Genomic DNA, 27,256 nt, shown 5'->3' on the forward strand with positions numbered 1-27,256 from the left:
ACCTGCAAATGTCCAATCCCAAGTTTGCTTCTCTAACCTCTAAAGCATTTTCTAGGTCAATTTCTTTTAAGATATGGATGGATGGATGGATGGATGGATGGATGGATGGATGGATGGCTGGATGGATGCATGGATGCATGAAATGATGCCATATTCCATATTTTCTTGTATTTTCAGGCTTCTCTCTCTCTCTCAAAAGCAACATTTACAAACATCCCAGAATTGACTTTTGAGACTCTTATGCAATGGTTTTTCAATAAAACTCACTATTTTCTTTAAACTTTGAAACAATTTTGAATTTCAGAATCCGATATGAAATATTCATCATTATCATATCCCTTTTTTTAACTCTGCAATTCAAATGATAAGATCTTCAGAGGTGATTTCTGAAGCGAGTGCTGCTGGTGGTGTAGAAGAAAACAACCCGCCAAGATAAATCATTTTTATTGGATGAAGTTTGAGGAAAAATATTTATCCCAGTTTACATTTTTTTAAAAAGGGGAGGGGGGGGGGGGATTCAGGTGAAAATGCAAAACATGTCTATTTATTTGACACAGGAGAAGTTTAAAAAAATAGTCAAGGACAAAACACAAATTGGTTAACATTTTTCTTTTGTTTAATGCATTTTTTGAAATATGCTGCAGATTGTGCTTTTATACGAGCCTCTTGTGGAATCAGCATTTAAATGACTCTCAATCATGGCACTAGCACATTGGTAAAAGAGGTAATATTCCTATTTCAGTTTGTGTGGTTTATGAGTGACGGTTAAAATACATTTCAACTTGATGAAAACGTATCAAACACCCAGTTATTCACCATCATGTTTCCAAAGACAAGCAGTTTGACGAGAAAATACAAAAAAATATTTTTTTGTGAGACGTATTTGAAAAAAAATCAGGATAATCAATAACTTCTTAGATATGAAATATAACAATTAAGCTTGTTGCTTCAGCCCACTCCTTTTGAGCAGAATGGGTACTGACCAAATAAATAAATAAATAAATAATTTGTAAAAAAAAAAAGACTTATTGATCGTATATCGTCTGCTTGTGAAATCAGCATTTATATTCAATCACATTAGAAACTGTAGATCAGTAGGTAGAGTGAGTAATTTTCCCACTCCAATAACAGTAACTTGATTTGAACGTAACGCAGAGAATTCGGTCATTTTTCAAAATAAAAGATTGTTCAGGCTCGGATAATCAATAAAACGGAAATAATGTAAGTTATTTATTCTTCCTGTGCGACCCGTTAACAAATGTCCCACGGACCAGTACCAGTCCGTGGCCCAGGGTTTGGGGACCGTTAATGTAAAGTACATTGATGCTGCTTAGGAGGTACAATGCAGTTTTAAAAAGGGATCGATGTCTAACTTAGATCCCATGTAAATGTAATTTCTAAAATCACCAAAAGGTCATACTTAATTGCTTCGTGTTGTCTCGTTGCCCTGCAGCTCACTGTCCAGAGACTGCAAATAAAGCCACGTCATTGATGCACAATAAGAATCCTTATTTGAATGAGCAGCTTGATAAAAAATATGAATCCACCTCACTGCATATGTATCAGTGCACGGCAGAATGTTTCAAGTGTTTCTTTAGCTGACCTTGGAGCACAGAAAAAACAATGATTTATGGGTGAAAACATGCATTGTCCATAATGAAAATGCAGGCATTCTCCTGACTAATGGTATGTCACACTATACTGTCTAGGCATTGAAGGAGAGATGAGGGACTGTTGAAAGGGGTCCTCATTCAACACATGTACTGTACTTACACTGACAGACTTTGAAAAGCTCTGTAATGGATGTGCATCCTGTGTATCTGATGGAGATTCAAGTTTAACTGATACTTCAAAGGCTAAATATAAATGAGAGTGAATGTGTTGTAGAGTTACACTGCAACCTAACAGGAATGAGCATGAGCACGTCCTCAATTCTACATTGTCAGTAGTTATAGCCATTATAAAAAAGCAAACAAAAAAAACAAAACAGATTTCTGGGAAGATTACATTTGTTGTCAGTATGAACCAGAGTACTTGTTTACTTGCCATTGTATGCTCTAACTAGCCCGGCCTGCCAAACAAATGTAGCAATAGTGTCACGCCATCTGTGGAGCGTAATAACAGTCAGAGGACGGCGCGGAGGATAATGGATGTTACTATATTTCTGACTTTAGCGTAGTTATACCTCATAGTTATGTATTTCTATTAATTGATCATCTTCTGTTATCGTTCCTTTATTATTCTCCCATCGTCGCTATCCTGTCAGGCAGGCTTATACTGTGCGACAACGACAGTGAGAGATATTGCGGTACACGGTGCTGTGCGCTGCCACGAATCGATGCATTTGTGTACGTCTTAAAATAATCTGAATTATGAGTTTCACACAAGACCTCTTTATAATTGAAAGACTGGCACTCAGTGCTGTCAGTAAATGGATCAAAGAGTCACACATTGACAGGCAAAGAGGCTGCATGTGGCTCATGATCCACAGGTCTTGCAAGACATCCTGACCAGTCAAACTAAAGTAGCCTGTCCATTCTAACCTAGGGAGACACTGTACAGTGCAGCTGATGTGACAAACAAGTGTGATCTATTTGATTTGGAGGTTCATTCCTGGTGCAGCTGTGGCTTTTTCTGAGTCCTTTTGAGTAAAGTCTTTCATAAAATAAATCACAGAAAAATCCAACAGTGGATCTACGGTGGCTATGCAAACTCACTGGAGAGAGAAAAGGTAACCCTGAGGAACGGATCAACATTGGGAAAGATGAAAAGATCAGAAATAAGATTGGCTGCTCAGTTCGACTTTGTATTTCGGTGATTTCAAATTTCAAACTCTCGCTGAGATACTGTACATACTCCAGAGGAGGGAAGTTAAAGGTGCTGTTAAAGGTGTGTGTGTGTGTGTATATATATATATATATATATATATATATATATATATATATATATATATATATATATATATATATATATATATGTATATATATATATATATATATATATATATACACACACGCGCGCGGAGATTGAAGTGCGGAGATTGAAGTGGAATCAGAACATGGAGACAGATGTACATGTGAGACAGACACAGATTGGGAGGGAGCTCAACAGATGGAAAGACAGATTGAGGGTGGAATACAGCGACAGACACAGAGAACATGTCACACAGCGCAGAGCACAAAAAAAAACAACCTCCACAACTCACGCAAGTCGCCGACAGCAAATTTCAAGGAAAACTGCACAAACCCTGGCAGTACTTCAGCAATATGGAAATATTTAATCTAAATGTTTCACCCATGTACCATCTTCTAAACACATACTATAAGCTCAAACTGCACATTGTTGGGATGCGTTTCAAAAGCCAGGAAGAAAAACTACTGCAGCTGAAAAACAACGGGTTTCAAAATGAAAAAAGAAAAGAAAAACAAAGGCAACTATCAAGAATCGGTTCCTATTTGTTTAATAATACAGTAAGTACCTTGGTGAGTAAGGTATCTGCAAGGTCAAACAACATCAAGATGTTAATGATTCATTAAACAGAAAATAACAAAATAAAACAAACTGACAGCTACAATCCTGTCGATTTGACATTTCAACGTGTACTATTGTCAATGATTACACGAGTAAACTGCCATGAAGAGAACACCTCTCCAACGTGCCAGACGCCATCCAATGTGAGCATTTGCCCACTCAATTTGGTTATGACGAGGAGCTACAGTCAGGCGGAGACCCTGATGAGGACGAGGAGCTACAGTCAGGTGGAGACCCCGATGAGGACGAGGAGCTACAGTCAGGCGGAGACCCTGATGAGGACGAGGAGCTACAGTCAGGTGGAGACCCTGATGAGGACGAGGAGCTACAGTCAGGCGGAGACCCCGATGAGGACGAGGAGCTACAGTCAGGCGGAGACCCGATGAGGACGACGAGCTTCCCTGAGACGGTTTCTGACAGTTTGTGCAGAAATTCTTTGGTTATGCAAAGCGATTGTTGCAGCAGCTGTCCAGGTAGCTGGTCTCAGACCATCATGGAGGTGGACATGCTGGATGTGGAGGTCCTGGACTGGTGTGGTCACACCTGGTCTGTGGTTGTGAGGATGTACTGCCAAATTCTCTGAAACGCCTTTGGAGACGACTTATGGTAGAGAAATGAACATTCAAATTCACGGGCAGCAGCTCTGGTGGACATTCCTGCAGTCAGCATGCCGATTGAACGCTCCTTCAAAATGTTCAACATCTGTGACATTGTGCTGTGTGATCCAACTGCACATTTCAGAGTGTCTTTTATCGTGGTCACCTTAAAGCCCACCTGGTCAATATCCATGCTGTCTTATCAGCATCTTGATCTGCCACACCTGTGTATATAGAAAATGTTTAGATCTTTGAGTTCAGCTCATGAAAAACGGGAGCGAAAACAAAAGTGTTGGCATTTATATTTTTGTTCAGTACATTTATTAGTAACCATTGAATTCATGATTTCTGGCCATTCACTTTGAAAAGGAAGCGATTTGTGATTACCTTCGCCAATATAAGGTTGGGGCGAAGTTTATGTTTTTGTCTGCGTGTATCTGAATAGTATGTTTTTAACATTATGTACACACAAAGCAGACCTGTTGAGGCTGAGGAACAAACAAACACCCCTGTGATATTTTCTTCACCTCACATGTTAAGACACTATTAGCTCTGACAGGTCTGAAATGATTTATCTGTCAACATTTATCTGGAAAAGTGGGGAAAACCATGGCAACATGCTGTAAATAGCTGACCTATGAATGTTGTGCGCTATAAGAAGTGGTTGTTCACGTCGTACAAAGCAGCAGAAATGCACTGAGATGATAGAAGAAGAAAGAAGATGAAGGTGAAATAAACAATGAGCATGGAATTGATGAAAAGAAACAAAAAACACGAGGACAACTGATCAGCAGAGGGAAATTGGGAAGAATGGAATGTGGAATGATGTGGAGGAAACAGATGGGTAGACAGTGGAAGAGATGAAGGAAAAGAAGATCATCGTAAGATAGTTGTAGTGGGGTTCCAGTCCACCTCAAAATAATAACCATCACAATCCATATGGCAAGTCAACGTGTTATTTATTTGTCCAAAAAACAGTGCTGGTGCTCAGTATTTATAGTGGGGAAAAAAACGTATTTACAACAAGAGAGGAAAAAAAACACAACCTGATCTCAGCTCTGCAATCAGCTGGTTTGAGCAATTTGCGGTGAAACACAGAGCAGTCAGGTGTGCAGGCCTGGCCAACTATGTTAACAGTTGGTGTCAAAAGTGGGATATGGCAAGTCAAAAGAAAATTGTGCATCCACCAAGACAGTGCACTGGACTCCCGTCTCAGAAGGGGGAGCAGCGAGACGATGCTGGACAAAGCGGAGCTGGATTAGCCATCACCTCAGTGAGTCAGCTAGAGCCTGAGCTGATGACTCTGATGGGAGGTTTCCTAGAAGCACAAACCAGGAGAGAAGAAGGACTGTTGAGAGAGCTGCGCAACATAAGAGCTGGGCTTCCAGTGACCAACCAACCACCTTCACATTCCACTGTGTCAGCAGCCCAAACATCACCTGTGACACCTCTGCAGCAACAGCCAGCAGTCCCAGGCCTGACCTGTCCCCACCACTGCCAAGTCATTGGCAACAGTCAGCAGCAGCATCCTACTTTTCTGCACAAGATACCAGCAGCAGACTTGAGGAACAAATATCTGACCATAGGTACTACAGTGACCCCAAAATACCATATTATAACACAGAGGAGGACATTGAGAACTATCTTCTGTGTTTTGAATGCATTGTCAAAACCTGGAAGTGGCCAGAGAGTGAGTGAGCATGCCGGCTTGTTCCGTTTCTGTTAGGGAAGGCATTGAAGGCCTACACAGTGATGGATGAGGAGAGGGCCCACTGCCACAGAGACTTGAAGGCAGCATTGCTGGTGAAGTTCGACATCTCACCAGAGACCTATTGGCTGCAGTTTCAGGGAACGCTGGTGCCAGGATTAGAGAACCCCACGGAGATCTACCATCACCTGAAGGGACTCTACCGACGCTGGATTCGTCCGGAACAGCACACCAAGGAGGGAGTTGGGGAGATCATCATCCTGGAACAGGTTCTTCGCGACCTGGGTGAAGGCGCACAAACCCACAGGTGGACTCTCAGCAGCCAAACTGGCTCTCCAGTACCTCAATGCCAGGAGAGGACCAGCCTTGCGGTCTAGTGGTGCAACATCCAGACCACCACCTCAGCACCAGCCAGTGAGGAGGGAGTCGGTGAGCCAGGAGTCACAAGGCAACCCTTACTCTGCCGCAAACCAACAAGGATCTGGCCAATTTCAACACAATGCTTTAAAAACAGGAAGTTAACTTGAGAGATATAATGAAGCATTCACATCAATCTAAAGACTATTTATCTGATGTTTTTTCTATTCATCTTCTGTCCCGTCACTTATATGGGTGATTTACCAAGAATGAGTAGCATCATGTGCGCCAAGACACCTCCTCCTAGCAGTGGGCTGCAAAACTACCCTTCCCCTTCCCTACGTGCCTTGTCTCGAGATATGTTGTAATCTGTGTTGATGCTTCAATGTGCCTGAGGTTCTGTCTTTTTTCCCTCCTCCTCACCTCATGTTGTCCTTCTTTCCCCCAAACTTTCTATGCAATTTCGTTGTACCTGTTACAATGACAATAAATTCAATTCAATTCAATTCAATTCAAACAGAAGTACTCAAATGAGCCTTTTGCGTGCTTTAGGTTCTGTTTAGACGAACACAATCTGCCACAAACGGTGTTGTTTCTGTTTGCTTTTTCTCACAAGCAAACACAGAAATTGACTGGAGCACTGAGCCCTCACAAGCACAGAAATGTGGACATGATGCTGAAGGAATTCAAACACATTGGAGCATTGCAGTGGATTAATCTGGCGGAACAACAAAACAATCGACAAGCTGATCGTTCACAAAGTCAAATTTAAGCTACAACACAGGAAATGTGTTATAATATAGAGAGTGAATGAAAGTTGTGGCATGCCAGCTGAGAAAATGTCTTTCACTGCAATAACAGCAGCTTCGCTGTTGAAAGTGCAGTCGATCTACACATCCTTCTCAAATACAGTAAAAACACTTACTTTAATCTACTAGCATCAACCCCTCCCGGTATTTAGCGCCAATCATGCATGATATTCCATATATATGATGGCAAACATGCAAAGTGTAAAGTATGTGTTATTTTATGTATCTTATTTGTAGATTGTCTTCCACATGAGTGTGTGGCCATTTCTTCCTTTGCCATCAAAAGTTGGGGCGAAGGTTATGTTTTTGTCTGTGTGTATTTATTGGTTTGCGTGTGTGTATTTCACCCACCTTTTGCAAGAACTATTGACCCAATTTGCATTAAATCTTCAGGGATGATTTGTCATCATCCACGGACCAATCAATTCGATTTTACCATCTGAAAATTCCTGGAGAGGGAAGATAATTCCTCTGGAATACACTGGAGCTGGGAAGCCATAATTCAGGACTGCAGCAAGGAAGCTTCCATTAGCCGCCTGCTAGCATGCCGCTAACTCCGCTGCTAACTCCGCTCTGGAGCTCATAAACTAATATCTCAGCTGAGCAAGAATCCAGAAACACCGATGCGAATGGATTAACTCGGGTAGTGGTTTATCTCAGTCTCTCGCTCAGTGTTTTGCAGTGAGGTTGCTTCCCGTCAGGCTATTGCGAGCAATGCTCACTCAGTTCCACAAACAAATGTGGCGTAGGTGAAGGTATGCTCTACCTTAGAAAACAACCCATCTATCCATACAAGTGTCTATGTACTCGCCATTGTTAATATTTCAAGCACATTATTCTATCTGCATGTGTGTGTGGTTTAATTAAAAAAACCAACAAAAAAAACCAACAACCAACAGCCTACTCATGTCCTGAGATGCTAACTACATAATTTTCACCGTTTCTTTTTTTTTTTTAAGAAAATGGAACATTAACCAAACAAGTAAATGTAAAATGTATCTCCAAAAAAAAGGAAATTTAAACAAAAAGACAAAAAACCCCACCAAAAAAACCATTAGCATAATAAAGAATTGGGGGGGGTTCTTGGAATGAATTGTAGCTCTATACATGTAAATATTTCTGCCGTTTTGATGTAAAATGATGAATGGATTTCACTTATATGGCACTTTTTCAGCAGTCCCAAAGCACTACACTCTATTCATCACATTCATTCACACACCAGTGGAGGTGGCTGCCAGGCAGGGCACTCAATCCATCCATTGGGACCAATCTGAGGTTCAGTGTCTCGTTTAAGGACACTGCAACATGTGGACAGGTGAAGAATCAAACCAGCTGACTTAATTGGAAGAGTCAAACCGTTGACTCTTCCAATTAAGAGTCGACCGCTCTAACAACGGAGCCACAGCCATTTATACGGACATCATTTTCAAAAGTTGCCATGTGAACGCCAAACTTTTCTGAAAAGAAAACGCAAAAATGATTGTCTTATAAATGGGACCAAAGCTAAATCAGGGGTAAGTTAATCAAATATCCTTGAATGCATGTTTTCTGTAGAGAGAACTTACACATGTAAAGAGAGAACTCTCGCAAAGGACGCCCCGACTTGAATGGGTCTCTGTGAGATGATCCTGTACCAATACATTGCCTGAGCTGAATGAACCTGACAGGCCAGAGGTGCTCTGGTTCTTACCTGTCTCACAGTGGCGTCCCGTGAATCCCGAGGGACAGACGCAGGTGTTGGGCGACACACAGGTCCCTCCACTCCGACATCCCTCCTCACAGAAGGCTGGAAAGAAGAAGAAGAAGAAACAAAGAAAAGAAAAAGGAAAGAGGAACATATTAGTTGGGTTGGTTCTTTATGTCTTGGATATCCCGCCTTGGCAGCAGCAGTTAAAAAGCATTGAATCCATCTTGTCTAAGATTTTATGAAAGCAGTACGAGGTGCAAAGTGATTCCCCCGAGGATTTTTCTTTAAAAGAGTCACAATTCTGGAGCGAGCACTGATGTTTTGTTACCATTCACTCAGGCTTGTAAATGGCGTTTTTATGTTATTGTTGTTGCTGGTGTGTGTGTGTGTGTGTGTGTGTGTGTGTGTGTGTGTGTGTGTGTGTGTGTGTGTGTGTGTGTGTGTGTGTGTGTGTGTGTGTGTGTGTGTGTGTGTGTGTGTGTGTGTGTGTGTGTGTGTGTGTGTGTATGTGTGCGTATGCAAAGAAAAAAATCTGCTCAAAAATCTCTTTAAAGAATTTTTAGATCACTGTAACGCTGGAGTAACAATCTTTCTTTCTAGAGTTGATTCTTGAGCTGTGAGAATAAAATATTATTGATTTAAGTGGCTTTTAATATCTCTTATCCATCTTTCGTTTAAGAAATTAAAAATGATATTTGTAATGCTTTGATATCAGGAGATATTCACTATACGCCTCAGATTTCACATCAGTGTTGCTTCCAGCAGCCGCTTCCATTTTCGTCAAAGCTGAAAGCTCTGAAAAAGAAGAAATACTCTACTTGTCTTTCACATCAAAAACCAAACCAAGTGAGTGATTATCTGGTGAAGGGAGTGGAACAACGCGCAGCTAAAGAGCCATGTGTTTCCCTCGGGATACTCAACTCAGACTAAAGCTACCAAATGCAAACGCCATTTCCCATGTTTTTTTTTTTAAACTTATACAAGTGTTAGAGAAATCTTATTTTGTCCCATAAAGAATGATCTGTAATTTTGCGGTCTGTGTTCAAGGATGACCTGTGTCAGTACTGTTGGAACCTCTGTGCTACTTTTGATGTCCTTCAATTCAGACTCAAAACTATTTAAAAACAATCTGCAGTCTGCCTTCAGAATTAGACAAACTCCTGGACAATCATGTCAAGTTTGTTACTGTTACTTTGTCTCTTGCAAGAATAATGTAAAATAAAATTGTCTTACATTTTTTCTGTATTCCTGAGGTTGTTTACTTGAAAATTCTCCTGATAACATTGTTATGATAGAAAACTATAAAGTAATAATCCATCAGTGTTGAGTGAATATCCGGTCAGCTAATGGCTTTGACATTCTAAATATGGAAAAATTTAATCATATCACATCAAAAGCCAGTGGCATCAATGAAATATTCCAATTCATATATTAATATGTTAATAAAGGTCACACACTTTCTAGTCTCACAGCAATAAGATCCCACATTGATTCCTCGATATGAGACTTTCTGAGTGAAGTTTTTCCAGTGCACAACTTCTCAACATGCTTGTGAGGCTAATTAGTAAGTCGAAATTCAAACCAGACAAATAAAGTATTAAGTGTAATTTTTTTTAAGTAGTCACAATTCCGAATTTGCCCATAGTGAATGATGCTGTTTCATACAGGCCCTGTATATACAAAGAAAGTGTGTCCTCTCTCTCCTTGGCTTGTTTCAGTTTTTAAAAAGTGTGTTGCTCCAATGAGCCAATCAGAAATCAAACCCTATATAGTGTCATCTAGGGTTTAGCCAATCCCAATCAAGCTAGGCCTTTCCTTTGACTCCTCACATAATGAGGCAGCTCTGCCCTGACTGTATAGTATTTGGTGCCATATAAATCAAGTTGAATTGAATTGAAAAGTTGAATTGTACTTCCTCCTCTTCCCAAGATGGACGTGTGTGGGCGGAGCCAGCCCGGCTCACACAGACACAGCAGATTCTGAATCCAGCTCCTATGATCCAAATGAATGAAAATCAAAGAAAAGATGGATTTGGGCCAAATAACTTTAAATATAATGGTTTGGGATCCATGTAAATTCAAGTTGTTCAAGTCATTGGCAATGTATGTCTGTATGCTATTTGCAGTAAACCTGGGGAAAAACTTTTGAGGTGACATATTAATTTGTCGGCAGCTGTGAGTGTGCATGGGATTATATTTCACTGTGTGGGACCTGTCCATGGTCCACTGACTTTCATTCATTTTCAGCTGGAATCTTCCCACTCTTCCATATGAATGATTTGTCAATGACCATGTGTTGCTTTAATAATAATAATTTTAAAAAAAGTAATAAAACAAGTTAAACAGCTTTTTAAAGTGCTTTTCTAGACTAGCAGTGAGGTGATTAAACTATTTCAAAAGAAAAAACTGGAGGTGTGAAAAATGCAGCAGTGTTACGACTGCCTAACAAAAAGTGAAACTTGTGTTTATTACATGCTCAGATGAGGGTCTCCTGGTTTGGACCAGTTTGATGTACATCTATCATGATAATCGCGAGCACTCTACAAACACTCCCGCTCGCCCACTCAGACACTCGGTGATTGTGCAAGAAGCCAACCTGTGTATCAGGAGCAGATTTGAAGCTCTGTGTCAAGGACACCCTGCTGAGCTCCATTTTGCTCTGCAGTTGAAAGAAAAATAATAAAAACCCGAGCATGCATTGGTTTGCTTCGCATTTTCTGCTTGCTTCATCTTGGCTAGTGTTGCAGGTAAGTATGCTGCCTCAACGTGCAGACAGGAAGTAAAAAGAACACAAGTTCTTACACTGATAGAACAACATTGATTTTATACAGCACTTTTCTGGAAACTCAAAGATGCTTTACATTGCATGATTCATTCCCTCCATACTGGATGGTGGTGAACTACGTACTTAGCCACAGCTGCTCTGGGGCAGACTGAGGGAAGTGAGGCTGTATATCTGTGCCATCGGCTCCTCCAACCACTCACTGTCACTGCCTTCACCCAGGCAGTTTGGGGTTCAGTGTCTTGCCCAAGGACACTTCAGTATGTGGGCAGCCAGAGATGGGAGTTAAACCTGCAACCTTCCCATTCGGAGACAAGCCATGCCTCGTCAATGAGGTGAGGACTGAATTGTGATGGCTAATTTCCTGAGCGAGAGCGTTTCCCACACTGCAGCTCCGGTGGGCTGTTCAATGTCGGTGGCGGTCAGCATCCATCAAGAGTCCAAGGAAAGAATAGCTGTGGACCAGCAACAGGGTCATGGGCGGCCATCGCTCATTGGGTCACATGAGGAGTGAAGGATGACCTGTGTGGTCTGATCCAATAGAAAATTGCGACTGCAGCTCAAAGTGGTGCGGAGGGCAATCTGAGAGAAACCTGGCCGAATGCACAGTGCAGCACATTTTGTTCCACTGAGGCAAAAATAACACCCTCGCAATGATTTACTGTAATAATGTTATGGCTTACCAGTGTGGTTATCATGCGTTTCATGATGATATGTGAAAATCATAATTATCATAAAAGTGGCGACACCAGATGCTAATTGATGAATTTTGTTTTGCTTTTTAAACCACACTTGTTCCACATGTATTTTAAACATCCCTTTGATGTGTTGACGGCGTGCCCCCGCCTTCATCAGAAATGTCATCGTGACAGGTCGATCACACCTCAGTAACGCCATTCTGATAAAAAGGTACGCCACCACCACACCACATTTCTGATGAAGATGGAAGCAGTTGAAACATGTCAAAGAACTAACTGAAAATATTGTAAAAAGCATGACTGTAAATTTAAAACATGCTGGAAGTCACATCCATATATCAAATGTTTACCTACTGTTTATTAAAAAGAAAAAAATAAGGATGAAATACTACATTGTGATATGTTGATTTTGCTTCTTAACAGTAATATATTTCTTTTCTCCATGACATTTTTGCTGATGCATCCTATATCCTTTCTTATTTGAAAAAGGTTGTCTTTTTTCTTATCAGCTTCTGCCTGACCCCCACCTCACTTTAATGTATGCCCCCTGTAGTTTCACATTGCTTCTCCCTGCACCTTTAAACTGAGCACCAGGAGACTCTGAAATAGTTTCTATTCTCCTCTTATTAGTTTTTAATTGAATATTCGATCTTATCTGCAGGCCTCCTATAGCTCAGCCCCAAGACTTTAGAATGTCACAGTCACACATAATTAAACTGGTGATGGAACAAGCATGATTGTCAATACTTAAATCAAAATCAGCATTTTCCCAGCAAAGAAAATGTTATTCTTCAATGAAGAGCATGAATGATGTATGTTATCCAAACATGTCAACATTTTGGAAATGAAAAATTAGTAATACAAACCAGAAGTCAGTGGCAAGTTATGTACTCGAGCCAATAATTTGCAATATGTTGGCAAAAAATTATGAATTTAGGCAAAACTGTCACATTGTGGTGGCCTACAGTGGACTTGACTGGTTTTCTGTCCTGGATGAACTGGAATTGGTTTTAACTGCAGGAGCTGACGGCTGTCTGCGCAGACAGGGGGCGGAGTCACAAGACCGTATCTGAGCCCGACCACGGTGTGCCTCTGTCGAGTTTACGCCCTGGGCCCATTTCGCCCAGAGCAACATCTGCCACTGGTGATGGCCATTACACACATATTTCAAACGGCTTTGAGCAACACGTCTGCTATTTTTTCAGCCGTCTTTTCCAAATATTGACTTTCAGAATGACGGCTGGACGGCTCGCTACCTAAAACCATGGTGTCTCGCAACGTTTTGGTAAAAGGCCACACAAATAAATAGTTGTGACAAAGCAGGCAAAAAGAGAAAAGGCAGGCTGAGCAGAGCAGGTTAAGAAATGTACAGGAGGAAGAGGAAGTGCTGAGGCGAGACAGTGAGAGAGAGTCGTTTCATCAGTGCTTAAAGCGAGGGTGGGATTAAACCCCAAAAAAAGAGGGCAGACTTAATTGTGCAAGTTCATTAAAGAGAAATTACTTTAGTATTTCTAAGCAGAATTAATGACGTGATTTAAAAGATGAGCCTTAATGGGTTGAAAGATCTATTCATAGTCTTGTAGTAGGGAGGGCGAGCGTAACATCTCTGCGTGAAATCCACACGCAGCAGCTAGTCCCTGTTTAGTTTATGAATCCAAAGAACATTTGTCCACATTAATTATCAGTCCGGTGTTTGAAGAAACAAAGAAAGAAAGAAAGAAAGAAAGAAAGAAGGGCAAAATATACAAACAAATGCAGTCTAATAAATATAAGCAGAGTCCCGTGCCAGAAGCTATTAGACCTATTAATCTGACTGCTTCCACTCTTTAAGAAGTTCTATCAGGCCCTCATTAGGAGCCTGATTGCCTTTGTACTAATAAACCTCACACTTAAAAATTAATTACACTTATATTGACTCAATCCATCTCCAGCTCTAATTATCATTTCTCCACCATCAGCATAATGCCGTCTGTCTGTCCAACTAATGACTTCGGAAGATGTGTGTGTGTGTGTCTGGGGGGGGGGGCAGTGGAATTCTTGCATAAACACAAGGCATTAAATGCAAACCTTTGGCAAAGATCTAATTAAATAATAGGACATTTTAATTAATACAGCTGCTAATTAAAAAGCACAAATACACATAACAGTCAAAATGTTGGATCAAAAACTAGTTTTTGGAGTTCATCTGTTTGAATCCAAACATATTGTTTTAACCATCTGCTTTAAAAATAAAAAGCATATTTTTACATGATCATAATCTATTTATTTTTATTTTTAATGCTTTGAAATGTGACTTTAGTGGGTTGATTTAGGCCTCCGTTTACACATTTTAAGAGAAAACACATCATTTTTGGATTTTACATTCACTAATCTTTACATGGCAATGTTTTGAAAACCATGTCCGTTTTCATGGAAACAGCAGAAACACTGAAAACCAGATGTAGCATGGAGTTGTGGGAGTGTTCAGTCAATCAATCAATCAATCAACTTTATTTATAGAGCACCTTTTAACACGATTTAAAAACAGTATAAAGATAAAACAGATGAATAAAAAGCAAATGAACACACTCGCACACATGCAGACACACACACAAAACTAAAGACATGCCTGGTGATATGAAGACATGGCAGGACACCGAGGACTAAGGTGAGGAAAGGGACACATTTTGGGGGCGGCACAGCCTCCTAACCACAGGGGGCGCCGCCCCACAGATCCCCCCCAGCCGGGCAGACCAGTGAATCCCACCACATACATGGGGGACCAGCCAGGTCCCGGGGCAGGGAAACCCACAGGATGGCATCATCAGCAGGGAACCTGGCCACCACCAGTGTAGCGCCCCCTAGAGGAACCACTGGAGATATAAGATTCAGTTAAGAACCTAATAAAAGTTGTAAACTAGATAATATAGAAAAACATATACATATATAAAAATCAGTTAAAAGCGTAATTAAAAAGGTGAGTTTTTAACCCTTTTTTAAAAACCTCAACAGACTCTGCAGCCCTGAGGCTCCCCGGCAGGATGTTCCACAAACGGGGGCCATAGGAGCTGAACCAGCCTCCCCGTGTGTCTTGGTCCTCGTTTGAGGGACAATTAAAAGGCCGGCGCCGGAGGACCTCAGGGCCCATGAGGGGCAATATGATAAAAGCAGGTCAGATCAATAGGAGAGTGCAAAACCGTTAAGACACTTAAAGTCCTAGTGAAATTAAAATTCGACCTCCAAAACACTCTGGCTGTCACTTCTAGGGACATTTTCCTGCTAACTGGCCGAAGGGTAAAATGTTAAAACTGCGAGAAAATAGCCGATAAACAGCGGTATTTTCGCTGCTGGGCGGAGCTTCTGACAATAATAGAGTGACGTCACTGGCAGAACGACCCGGCTTCCTGGATGATGTCGACTGTGCGGAATCACCGAAGATGAGTCCTGGTATTACTTGATCGTCTACTAGCCGCCCGAGCTAGCGGCTCCCGCTCGCCGGGCGAGATAGCGGCTAGCGGCTCCCGCCGCCCGTGCTCCTTTTCTCCTCTCTTGGGTCTCTTCCAGGCTCAATCTTTCGTCAAGGCTCATAAAACACCGACTATAACTTCAAAACACTGTTAAAACTTCAATATGTAAGAGGGAAACAAGGCAATGTAAACACAACAGATGGAGATCTGCACATCTCTTGACGTCACGCCCACGAAAAAGGATTCCCCCGACTTCCTCGACTAGAGATTCAAAATTCAAATAACTTTGTTATGCAACAACAGTGGTGGGGCAGAGTCGGAGAAACCTGAGAAGGAGTAGCCCAACTATCGTTTTTTGCAAAGTAGTGTTTTACATTTCACTAGGACATTAAAAACGAATAAAAGAACCTTAAAATCAATCCTGAAGTGAACGGGGAGCCAATGCAGTGATTTTAAAACAGGCGTGATGTGGCCCCCCCTCTGGTCCTCGTCAGCACTCGTGCAGCAGAGTTTTGTAAAAGTTGTAGTGTTGATAAAGTTTTCTTGGGGACACCAGAAAGCAGGGCGTTACAATAGTCAATCCGACGGGTGATAAAAGCATTAGCTCCTCCTCTTGCCTGAGAGAGAAGTGGGCGGAGTCTGGTGATGTTCTTCAAGTGATAAAAATCAGTCTTTGTGACATTTTTGATGTATCGAATAAAATTAAGCTCAGAGTCAAAAGTTACGCCCAGGTTCTTTACAGATGAAGATGGGTTAAAATCTAGCAGTTTTGGCAAAAGTTTCTCTCTCTGGCGTTCAGGAGCAGAACTAAAGCCTGTTTTGTCCTGGTTGAGCTGGAGGAAGTTTGCTGCCATCCATGACTTAATGTCTAAAATACAGTTAAATACAGTTAAGAAGGGCATCAATTGGTCTTGTATCATCAGCTCCACCGCCACATACAACTGTGTGTCATCAGGAGACAGCACCACAAAAAGCTGTGTAATCAAGAGACACCGCCACATACAGCTGTGTGTTGTCAGCGTAGCTCTGGAAGCTGACGCCATGTCTCCTGATGACGCCCTCTAGTGGCAGCATGTATAGATTAAAAAGGATTGGGCCTAAAGTCGACCCCTGGGGAACCCCATAGCTGATTTCATGGGTTCATGAGGAACGTGTGTCCAAACTTACAAAGAAGCGTCGATCTGTGAGATAAGAACTGAACCACTTAAAAACATTACAAGAGATGCCAACCAGATTCCTAAGTATATCTAGTAAAATGCCATGACCAACGGTGTCAAAGCAGTACTAAGATTCAATAAAATCAAGACTGTGAGCTGTTGGGGATCTTGATTTCTCCTGATGTAATTTAAAATCTTTAAAAGGGCCGTCTCTGTGCTGTGGTTCTTCTTGAAACCAGACTGATGATTCTCTAAAATGTTATTTGTAAGTAAAAAATTATTGCATTTATTAAAAACTAGTTTTTCTAAAATGTAGCTTAAAAATGGTAAGTTGGATACAGAATGATAGTTATTAAGAACCTTGGGGTCTAAACTGCTCTTCTTCAGAAGGGGCCTCACCACCGCCGTTTTAAAGGCAGCGGGGAAAACACCGTCTGAAGAGAGCAGTTGACCATGTTTACAAGCTGTTCCTCAACGAGCCTATAAAATCACTTAAAAAGTGAGGTAGGAAGTGGATCTAAAGCAGGTTGTTGGTTTAACTTGGGAGAAAACTCCACCAAGTGTTCTTGCATCAAGCAGAACAAAACAGTCCAGTGATTCCTGGTGAAGAACCAGGTGAGTTAAAATGTGCAGTTTGTAAAGATAAAACTGGATCTGATGCCATTTATTTAGCTTCTGAGGTGGGGGGCATAATTCTCACAAAAGGAGGGCGAGGGTAGAGAGTTTTTATTAAAATTGGTGTTTGTTAAAAAGTCAAACTTTGTTGATGTTTCTTATGATAATCGGAGCCACCAGGTCCAGAGTTGACTTTAGTTTACTGTTAAAATCATCAACAATAAGATCACATGGAACGGGTAAAACCTCAGCTGGGATATTCTGTAAAATTTCAATAAAATGTTCAGCCACCTCAGAAGTTATGTAGCGTTTCCTCACCGTTCTGACCGAGGCCCCCTGCTGGTTAAAACTGGTGACATTAAAAAACACACAAAAGTGGTCGGACACAGCCAGGTCAACACCAGAGGACACAGTCTGGTCAACACCAGAGGACACACCAGGTCAACACCAGAGGACACAGTCTGGTCAACACCAGAGGACACAGCCAGGTCAACACCAGAGGACACAGTCTGGTCAACACCAGAGGACACACCAGGTCAACACCAGAGGACACAGTCTGGTCAACACCAGAGGACACAGTCTGGTCAACACCAGAGGACACACCAGGTCAACACCAGAGGACACAGCCAGGTCAACACCAGAGGACACAGCCAGGTCAACACCAGAGGACACAGTCTGGTCAACACCAGAGGACACAGCCAGGTCAACACCAGAGGTCACAGTCTGGTCAACACCAGAGGACACACCAGGTCAACACCAGAGGACACAGTCTGGTCAACACCAGAGGACACAGCCAGGTCAACACCAGAGGACACAGTCTGGTCAACACCAGAGGACACAGCCAGGTCAACACCAGAGGTCACAGTCTGGTCAACACCAGAGGACACACCAGGTCAACACCAGAGGACACAGTCTGGTCAACACCAGAGGACACAGCCAGGTCAACACCAGAGGACACAGTCTGGTCAACACCAGAGGACACACCAGGTCAACACCAGAGGACACAGCCAGGTCAACACCAGAGGACACAGCCAGGTCAACACCAGAGGACACACCAGGTCAACACCAGAGGACACAGTCTGGTCAACACCAGAGGACACAGTCTGGTCAACAACAGAGGACACAGTCAGGTCAACACCAGAGGACACAGTCTGGTCAACACCAGAGGACACAGTCTGGTCAACAACAGAGGACACAGTCTGGTCAACACCAGAGGACACAGCCAAGTCAACACCAGAGGACACACCAGGTCAACACCAGGTCAACACCAGAGGACACAGCCAGGTCAACACCAGAGGACACAGTCTGGTCAACACCAGAGGACACAGTCTGGTCAACAACAGAGGACACAGTCAGGTCAACACCAGAGGACACAGTCTGGTCAACAACAGAGGACACAGTCTGGTCAACACCAGAGGACACAGCCAAGTCAACACCAGAGGACACACCAGGTCAACACCAGGTCAACACCAGAGGACACAGCCAGGTCAACACCAGAGGACACAGTCTGGTCAACACCAGAGGACACAGTCAGGTCAACAACAGAGGACACAGTCAGGTCAACAACAGAGGACACAGTCAGGTCAACACCAGAGGACACATCAGGTCAACACCAGAGGACACAGTCTGGTCAACAACAGAGGACACAGCCAGGTCAACACCAGAGGACACACCAGGTCAACACCAGAGGACACAGTCTGGTCAACACCAGAGGACACAGTCTGGTCAACAACAGAGGACACAGCCAGGTCAACACCAGAGGACACAGTCTGGTCAACAACAGAGGACACAGCCAGGTCAACACCAGAGGACACAGCGATGTTCAGGCCATAAGAAATGACCAGGTCCAGGCTGTGACCTCTGTTGTGAGTCAGCTGTGTGACGTGTTGCTTAAAATCCAGACATTGCAGGAGGTTTAGAAATTATCTGGACAATGAGTCCGAGTGGCGATTTATGTGTATGTTAAAATTAGAGATGAGCGGATAATGCATTTTTTACGAGTCCAGGCGTAATACGAGTAAAACTCGTTATTATCCGTGCGCATGCTGAAGGAACATTCTCATTTGGTAACTGACTGTCTTCACGCTCTGTGATTGGCCAGTCACACACAAAGCCCGCCCCCTCAGACACACATCTCTGCAGCAGCTGGGACACAGAGTGACTGTTACTCCCTTCAAAGTCCTCCTCTGGTTTTCTTCAGCTCGCCTCTATTTTGATTTGTATGATATTTAAAGTTACTTGGTGAACTTGTTTTGTAACGTACGTGGTGCATTTGACAAGACGGAGCTGTTAAAAGTCACTTTGGTTGTGGAAAATGTATCTTTGGTGATGATGCAGTTCTTCCTCCTCTCTTTCCATCCCTGATGATAAAAATTGGTGGGGAGGCCTCGGTAAGAACAACCGGTGCATCAGTGCCAAGCCATGTGTCCGTGAGTAGAAGGCAGTGTAAGTTGTTATCTAAAATCAAATCATTTATGATAAAGGTTTTGCTTAAAAGAGAGCGGACATTTAAAACAACCATTTTAATATTGGTGCTGAGTGTGTTCAGTGTGATGTTTTAAAGGTGTTTTTTGTAATGAAACCACACACGTGAACACAGAGGACAATGTGCTCTGACCATTTTATAGTGTATAAACATTTACAATCATGTTTCTAGGTTTCCATGGAGACTGTTTGAGAATTTCAATGACTCATTGCACTGTTGTCATGTTAAAGAGAAACAAAAAATGCGACAAATATTTTGGGTTTTCACTTGAATAATCGTGATAAATTACTAGGTTTTGTTATTTGGCTTTTGATGAAGTTGCTGTTTGACTTTCTTTGGGACATCTAATTTGATGTGTAACACATTTTTGAGAAGTGAATTATGCAACACCAAAAGCCTTTTTGTATTTTAAATGCCATAACAAGTGGAGAAATATTGTTTAGTGGCTGAAGTGACACTTTGTGTCTTGGCACATGTTTTGGTCCAAGATTTGGCTGAAAATTAAATTCAAGAAAATAACTTAAAATATTTGTTTATCCTCCGCATGTCAAAAGTTTGCCTGAAAAAACAACTGCAATGCGCTTCGGGCAGTAGATATATTTGGTTTGCACATTTGTAAGAAAGTAGTACAAATCCATATCAACCGTTACACGATAAGGGAAACTACAACAGAAGAAAAAATACAATCAGTTTTCCTTTCAAAACTTCACCACCTATTATCTGTTACTGCTACATTGGAACTAACCAGTTATGATGCAACGTGCAGCAAAATCAGATGTCAACGTTCAAGTGAGGTTCAAGGATATCTGAACATGTATTTGCTTTTGGCTTACAGGGTGGCAGATGTTCGTTGCAGTTCTGCTTAGTTCCAATTAACCAACTATGACCCGTTTTCAAACCCAGAGTGAAGCATCTTCTCACCTCTACCCACACATATTACAGCAGATAATGCAGTTCATAGGTCACAGAATTTGAAATTGATGGCATCATATAAAATTAAATGATCTTGCATCGGGCTCTACAGAGAGAAGTCGTACGGTACAGACGGACTAATATCGACAAAGAGGTGCTGTAATATAAGAGGTTGATTAGTAGATTTTCTTTTCCCTGCACAGACTATAAATTCATTCAGTGTACAATTTGTGGAAACAGAATAAATCATGATAAAAAGGAGAAAACAGAAAAAACTAACATCCTTTATTGCAGTATATATTAGGGATGAACCGGATAATGCATTTTTTACAAGTACGAGCATAATACGAGTAAAACTCCTCAATAGCTGTGCTTGTGCTGAAAGAAAATCCTCATTTGGTAACTGACTGTCTTCATGCTCTGTGATTGGCCGGTCACAGACAGAGCCCGCCCCTTCCGACATACATTTCCGCAGGCAGCTCGGACACACGCAGACTGACTGTTGCTTTCTTCAGTACTCAGTATTACTTCAGCTCACCTCTATTTCGGTTTGTATAATATTTAAAGTTACTTGGCGAACTTCAGACTTAAAATAATGTACCGATTTAAGCCCAATGCAGTTTCACTTGAACCATGGCCACCTCCGGTTTAGGCCCCGCTCACTCCGAGTACGGATACAGATATCTTATACAGATCACTTAGATCAGTGTTTTTCAACCTTTTTTGAGCCAAGGCACACTTTTTTCTTTGGAAAGATCTGGAGGCACACCACCACCCAAACATGTTAAAATGTGAAACTCTGTAGCCTCTATTAACAATATAAAGTCATTCTCATCAAAGTTTTATCAACAGGAATCAAATAAACACAGAAAAAAGTATTTCCCAATGTCTTTTTTTAATAGTGCCTCCCTCAGTGTGAAACCTGGACCTGATGGATGAAGAGCTGAGATCCTGGTTCACATTCTTCCTTTTCAAAAACTTCTCCATCACTGTCACTGACACAGTACTTTGATACAAGATGGTAGCAGGAGGTGGAGATGAACCACACTGATGTCTGTTAAGTTTCGATTTCTGTGCTGCCATCTATTGGCGAAGAGTATTGTAGCGCTCACGGAGTTGGTTGCTGCAGAGCATGATGGGAGTTCAGGTTATGTGTTGCCGGAGGTTATTGAGGGTTATTGTCGGGGTTGTTGTGTGTGTTGATTTGTGCTCGTGTTGTGTTTTGTTCCTCGGTTCAGATAGTTCATTATTTCGTCTAGTTTGGTTTGTTGGATGTTGGTGATCAACCATGAGTGACAAATGTGTTGTGTGGAGTCTCATCCTGTTATGAAGTTCTGGTTGTGTATGTTTATGTCAAAATAAAAGCCTCTGGTGTTCAGCTGGCAGAATAGAATCTTGACTCAGAGCAATTCTTCCGTGGCGCTCGCCACAGTATTTATACATGATTACTCTGCACGCTGCTCTCATAAGCCCCGTCTCCACAGCACAAAGCTGACAGCGGCAGTGAGAGTAAATGTTTTTTTAGAAAAAATGTGAAATTGGATAACTTCCCACGGCACACCTGATTATATCTCGCGGAACACCAGTGTGCCGCGGCACAGTGGTTGAAAAACACTGACTTAGATGGTTGAACAGATACAGATACATATAGTGGTGTACTCACTCATCCCTAGTTTTGTTGGCAAAATGTTTTTTCCACACCTCATGCATGGGATTTGCTGCTGATGTTTCTTGTTTTCTTCCATCATTTGTTCAACTTTCAAAATCATGTTCTTCTTTTGTTGTTACTTCTTTGTTAATTTATATTCCTACTTGAAAATCATGTTACTGTCTAGATAGAGCTGCTCAAGCTGGTTTAATCTAGAAAATCATGTTACTGTCGAGAACGAGCTGCCCAGGCTGGTTTAATCTGGAAAATCATGTTATTGTCTTGATAGAGCTGCTCGGGTTGGTTTAATCTAGAAAATCATGTTACTGTCTTGATAGAGCTGCTCAGGTTGATTTAATCTAGAAAATCATGTTACTGTCTAGAACGAGCTGCTCAGGCTGGTATAATCGAGAAAATCATGTTACTGTCTCGATAGAGCTGCTCGGGTTGGTTTAATCGAGAAAATCATGTTACTGTCTCGATAGAGCTGCTCGGGTTGATTTAATCTAGAAAATCATGTTACTGTCTAGAACGAGCTGCTCAGGCTGGTATAATCGAGAAAATCATGTTACTGTCTAAATGGAGCTGCTCAAGCTGGTTTGATCTCATTCATCCATCCATCCATTTCCTGCCGCTTATCCGGGGCCGGGTCACGGAGGCAGCAGCCTGAGCAGAGTTGCCCAGACTTCCCTCTCCCCAGACACTTCCTCCAGCTCTTCTGGTGGCACCCCAAGGCGTTCCCAGGCCAGCCGAGAGACATAGTCCCTCCAGTCTGTCCTGGGTCTGCCCCGAGGCCTCCTACCAGAGAGACATACCCGGAACACCTCCCTAGGGAGGCGTCCGGGGGGCATCCGAAATAGGTGCCCGAGCCACTTCAGCTGGCACCTCTCGATGTGGAGGAGCAGCGGCTCTACTCCGAGCTCCTCCCTGGTGACTGAGCTCCTCCCCCTATCTCTAAGGGTGACTGAGCTCCTCACCCTATCTCTAAGGGTGACTGAGCTCCTCACCCTATCTCTAAGGGTGACTGAGCTCCTCACCCTATCTCTAAGGGTGACTGAGCTCCTCACCCTATCTCTAAGGGTGACTGAGCTCCTCACCCTATCTCTAAGGGTGACTGAGCTCCTCACCCTATCTCTAAGGGTGACTGAGCTCCTCACCCTATCTCTAAGGGTGACTGAGCTCCTCACCCTATCTCTAAGGGTGACTGAGCTCCTCCCCCTATCTCTAAGGGTGACTGAGCTCCTCCCCTATCTCTAAGGGTGACTGAGCTCCTCACCCTATCTCTAAGGGTGACGCCCAGCCACCCTACGGAGGAAGCTCATTTCAGCCGCTTGTATCCGGGATCTCGTTCTTTCGGTCATGACCCATAGTTCATGACCATAGGTGAGGGTAGGAACGAAGATCGACCGGTAAATCAAGAGCTTCGCTTTTTGGCTCAGCTCCTTCTTCACCACGACGGACCGATACAACGTCTGCATAACTGCAGATGCTGCACCGATCCGCCTGTCGATCTCATGCTCCATCTTTCCCCCACTCGTGAACAAGACCCCAAGATACTTGAACTCCTCCACCTGTGACAAGGGCACTCCACCGACCTGGAGGGGGCAAGCCACCTTTTTCCGGTCGAGAACCATGGCCTCGGATTTAGAGGTGCTGATCTTCATCCCAGCTGCTTCACACTCGGCTGAGAACCACGTCAGTGCACGCTGGAGATCCAGGCTTGATGGGGCCAACAGAACCACATCATCCGCAAATAGCAGAGATGAGATCCTGTGGTTCCCAAACTGGACCCCCTCTGGCCCCCGGCTGTGCCTAGAAATTCTGTCCATATATGTGATGAACAGAACCGGTGATAAAGGACACCCCTGCCGGAGGCCAACGTGCACTGGGAACAGGTCCGACTTACTGCCGGCAATGCGAACCAGACTCCTGCTCCGGGAATACAAAGACCGAACAACCCTCAACAAGGGACCCTGGACTCCGTACTCCCGGAGCACCCCCCACAGGACGTCTCGAGGGACGCGGTCGAACGCCTTCTCCAGATCCACAAAACACATGTGGACTGGTTGTGCGAACTCCCACGAACCCTCAAGCACCTGGTGGAGGGTATAGAGCTGGTCCAGTGTTCCACGACCAGGACGAAATCGCATTGTTCCTCTTGGATCCGAGGTTCGACTAACGGCCGGACCCTCCTCTCCAGTACCCTGGAAAAGACTTTCCCGGGGAGGCTGAGGAGTGTGATCCCACTGTAGATGGAACACACCCTCTGACCCCCCTTCTTGAAGAGAGGGACCACCACCCCGGTCTGCCAGTCCAGAGGTACTGTCCCCGCCTGCCACGCGATGTTGCAGAGACAAGTCAGCCACAACAGTCCCTGCACATCCAGAGACTTAAGGAACCCTGGGTGAATCTCATCCACTCCCGGTGCCTTGCCACCGAGGAGCTTAGCAACAACCTTGGTGACTTCAGCTTGGGAAATTGACGAGTCCACCTCTGAGAACCCAGCCTCTGCTTCCTCAATGGAAGACGTGGTGGTGGGATTGAGGAGGTCCTCGAAGTATTCCTTCCACCGCCCAACAATGTCCCCAGTTGAGGTCAACAGCTCCCCACGTCCACTGTAAACAGTGTTGGTGGAGAACTGCTTCCCCCGCCTGAGGCGCCGGACGGTTTGCCAGAATTTCCTCGGGGCCGACCGAAAGTCTTCCTCCATGGCCTCTCCGAACTCCTCCCAGACCCGAGTTTTTGCCTCCACCACAGCTCGGGCTGCGGCTGACTTGGCCTGCCGGTACCTGTCGACTGCCTCGGGAGTCCTATGATCTAACAGTGCCCGGTAGGACTCCTTCTTCAGCTTGACGGCATCCCTTACTTCCGGTTGCCACCACCGGGTTCGGGAATTGCCGCCACGACAGGCGCCAGAGACCCTGCGGCCACAGCTCCGAGCAGCAGCTTCGACAATGGAAGTGGAGAACATGGTCCACTCGGACTCAATGTCTCCAACCTCCCTCGGGATCTGTGAGAAGCTCTCCCGGAGGTGGGAGTTGAAGACTGCACGGACGGAGAGCTCGGCCAGGTGTTCCCAGCAGACCCTCATAACACGTTTGGGCCTGCCGAGTCTATCCGGCCTCCTCCCGGTCCAGCGCATCCAACTCACCACCAGATGGTGATCAGTTGACAGCTCTGCCCCTCTCTTTACCCGAGTGTCCAAGACACGCGGCCAGAGATCAGATGACACGACCACAAAGTCTATCATTGACCTCCGGCCTAGGGTGTCCTGGTCCCACGTGCACTTATGAACACCCCTGTGCTTGAACATGGTGTTCGTTATGGACAAACTGTGACTAGCACAGAAGTCCAATAACAGAACACCGCTCGGGTTCAGATCGGGGATGCCGTTCCTCCCAATCACCCCCTTCCAAGTCTCGCTGTCATTGCCCAAGTGGGCGTTGAAGTCCCCCAGGAGAACAATTGCCCCAGTTGGGGCACTATCCAGCACCCTTCCCAGGGACTCCAAGAAGGTTGGGTACTCTGAACTGCTGTTCGGTGCCGAGACAACAGTCAGAGACCTGTCCCCTACTCGAAGACATAGGGATGCAACCCTCTCGTTCACCAGGGTGAACTCCAACACATGGCGGCTGAGCTGTGGGGCAATAAGCAAGCCCACTCCAGCCCGCCGCCTTACACCGCGGGCAACTCCAGAGAAGTGGAGTGTCCAGCCCCTGTGGAGGAGCTGGGTTCCAGAGTCCAAGCTGTGAGTGGAGGTGAGCCCGACTATATCTAGACGGTATCTCTCAACCTCCCTCACAAGCTCGGGCTCACATTCCATGTCCCAAAAGCCAGAGTCCGTGTCCGGGAATCGGGTCGTCGAGGCCCCTGCCGTCGACTGCCACCCAATCCACAATGCACCCGACCCCTATGGCAGCCTCTGTAGGTGGTGGACCCACAGGAGGATGAGGAGGAGGGTTTGATCTCATAACAGTTGGAAAATATTTGGATCAGTGTGATAACGGTAAATAATATATGTAGCACTAACAAGGGTATTGTATGTTGTCCACCACCCATCCCCCTACCCCAAATTCTCTCTCTCTCTCTCTCTCTCTCTCTCTCTCTCTCTCTCTCTCTCTCTCTCTCTCTCTCTCTCTCTCTCCTTTGAATCTTCTTTCTCCTCTCTCTCTCTTTGAGCGCCCCCCCCCCCCCCCGGTCGTGTACGGCAGCCATGCCAACTTCTAATAAAGGCAGCAACATGGGGAGACTCTTAGTCTCTTCCTGTTGCAAAAGAGCAAAAACTGTTCTGATATCAGAAGTCTCTTAATCACATCATATTGTCTACCCAAGCTGCTGAACAGGACAAGTGAAAAAACCCAAAACAAAACAAAAACATTGTGAAAATTTGATTTGCACGTTGTGTTTTTTCACGTTGTATTTAGTTATATCCTGTGTTTCTGAGGTACATTGAATGCACCATCACTGCATCAGGAAGCACATTTCTCCTGCATACCAGTGCTGCAGCATTGGAGGTCCACCAGAGGAGCATAAAGCAGGTAGATGAGATCTTTGATACACCGAAACACCTCAAATCAGGCGTTTAGTACTTTGGCTCTTACAATGCAGATGGAAAACTTGGCAAGATGCAGGCGGTTTGTAAAGAATGCCATGCTGCTAAACAGTACACTGGCAACAAGTGTTCTTCTGAACAGCAGGTGATATTAACAATATCACTATATTATTGCGACAGCAGAGGCAGTCTGCTTCTTCCTGAACATGTGGACCAACTAATCTTACTGGAAAAAAAAGACAACCTGGAAAACGAGCCACATGAAATAAAGCAC

The 27,256-nt window shown here is 43.9% G+C and overlaps 1 protein-coding gene across 1 annotated transcript in view; it reads right to left on the reverse strand.

Annotated features, from left to right (window-relative positions):
- Nucleotides 1-27,256, reverse strand: part of LOC308132332 (protein kinase C-binding protein NELL1-like) — a 446,993-nt gene that overhangs the window by 45,963 nt on the left and 373,774 nt on the right. Inside the window, 1 exon segment of the mRNA XM_080499395.1 lies at nt 8,692-8,787. Within this exon segment, the coding sequence (XP_080355521.1) occupies nt 8,692-8,787 (96 nt within the window).

Source organism: Blennius ocellaris (assembly GCF_963422515.1).
Source record: "Blennius ocellaris genome assembly, chromosome: 1".
Lineage (NCBI taxonomy): Eukaryota > Metazoa > Chordata > Actinopteri > Blenniiformes > Blenniidae > Blennius > Blennius ocellaris.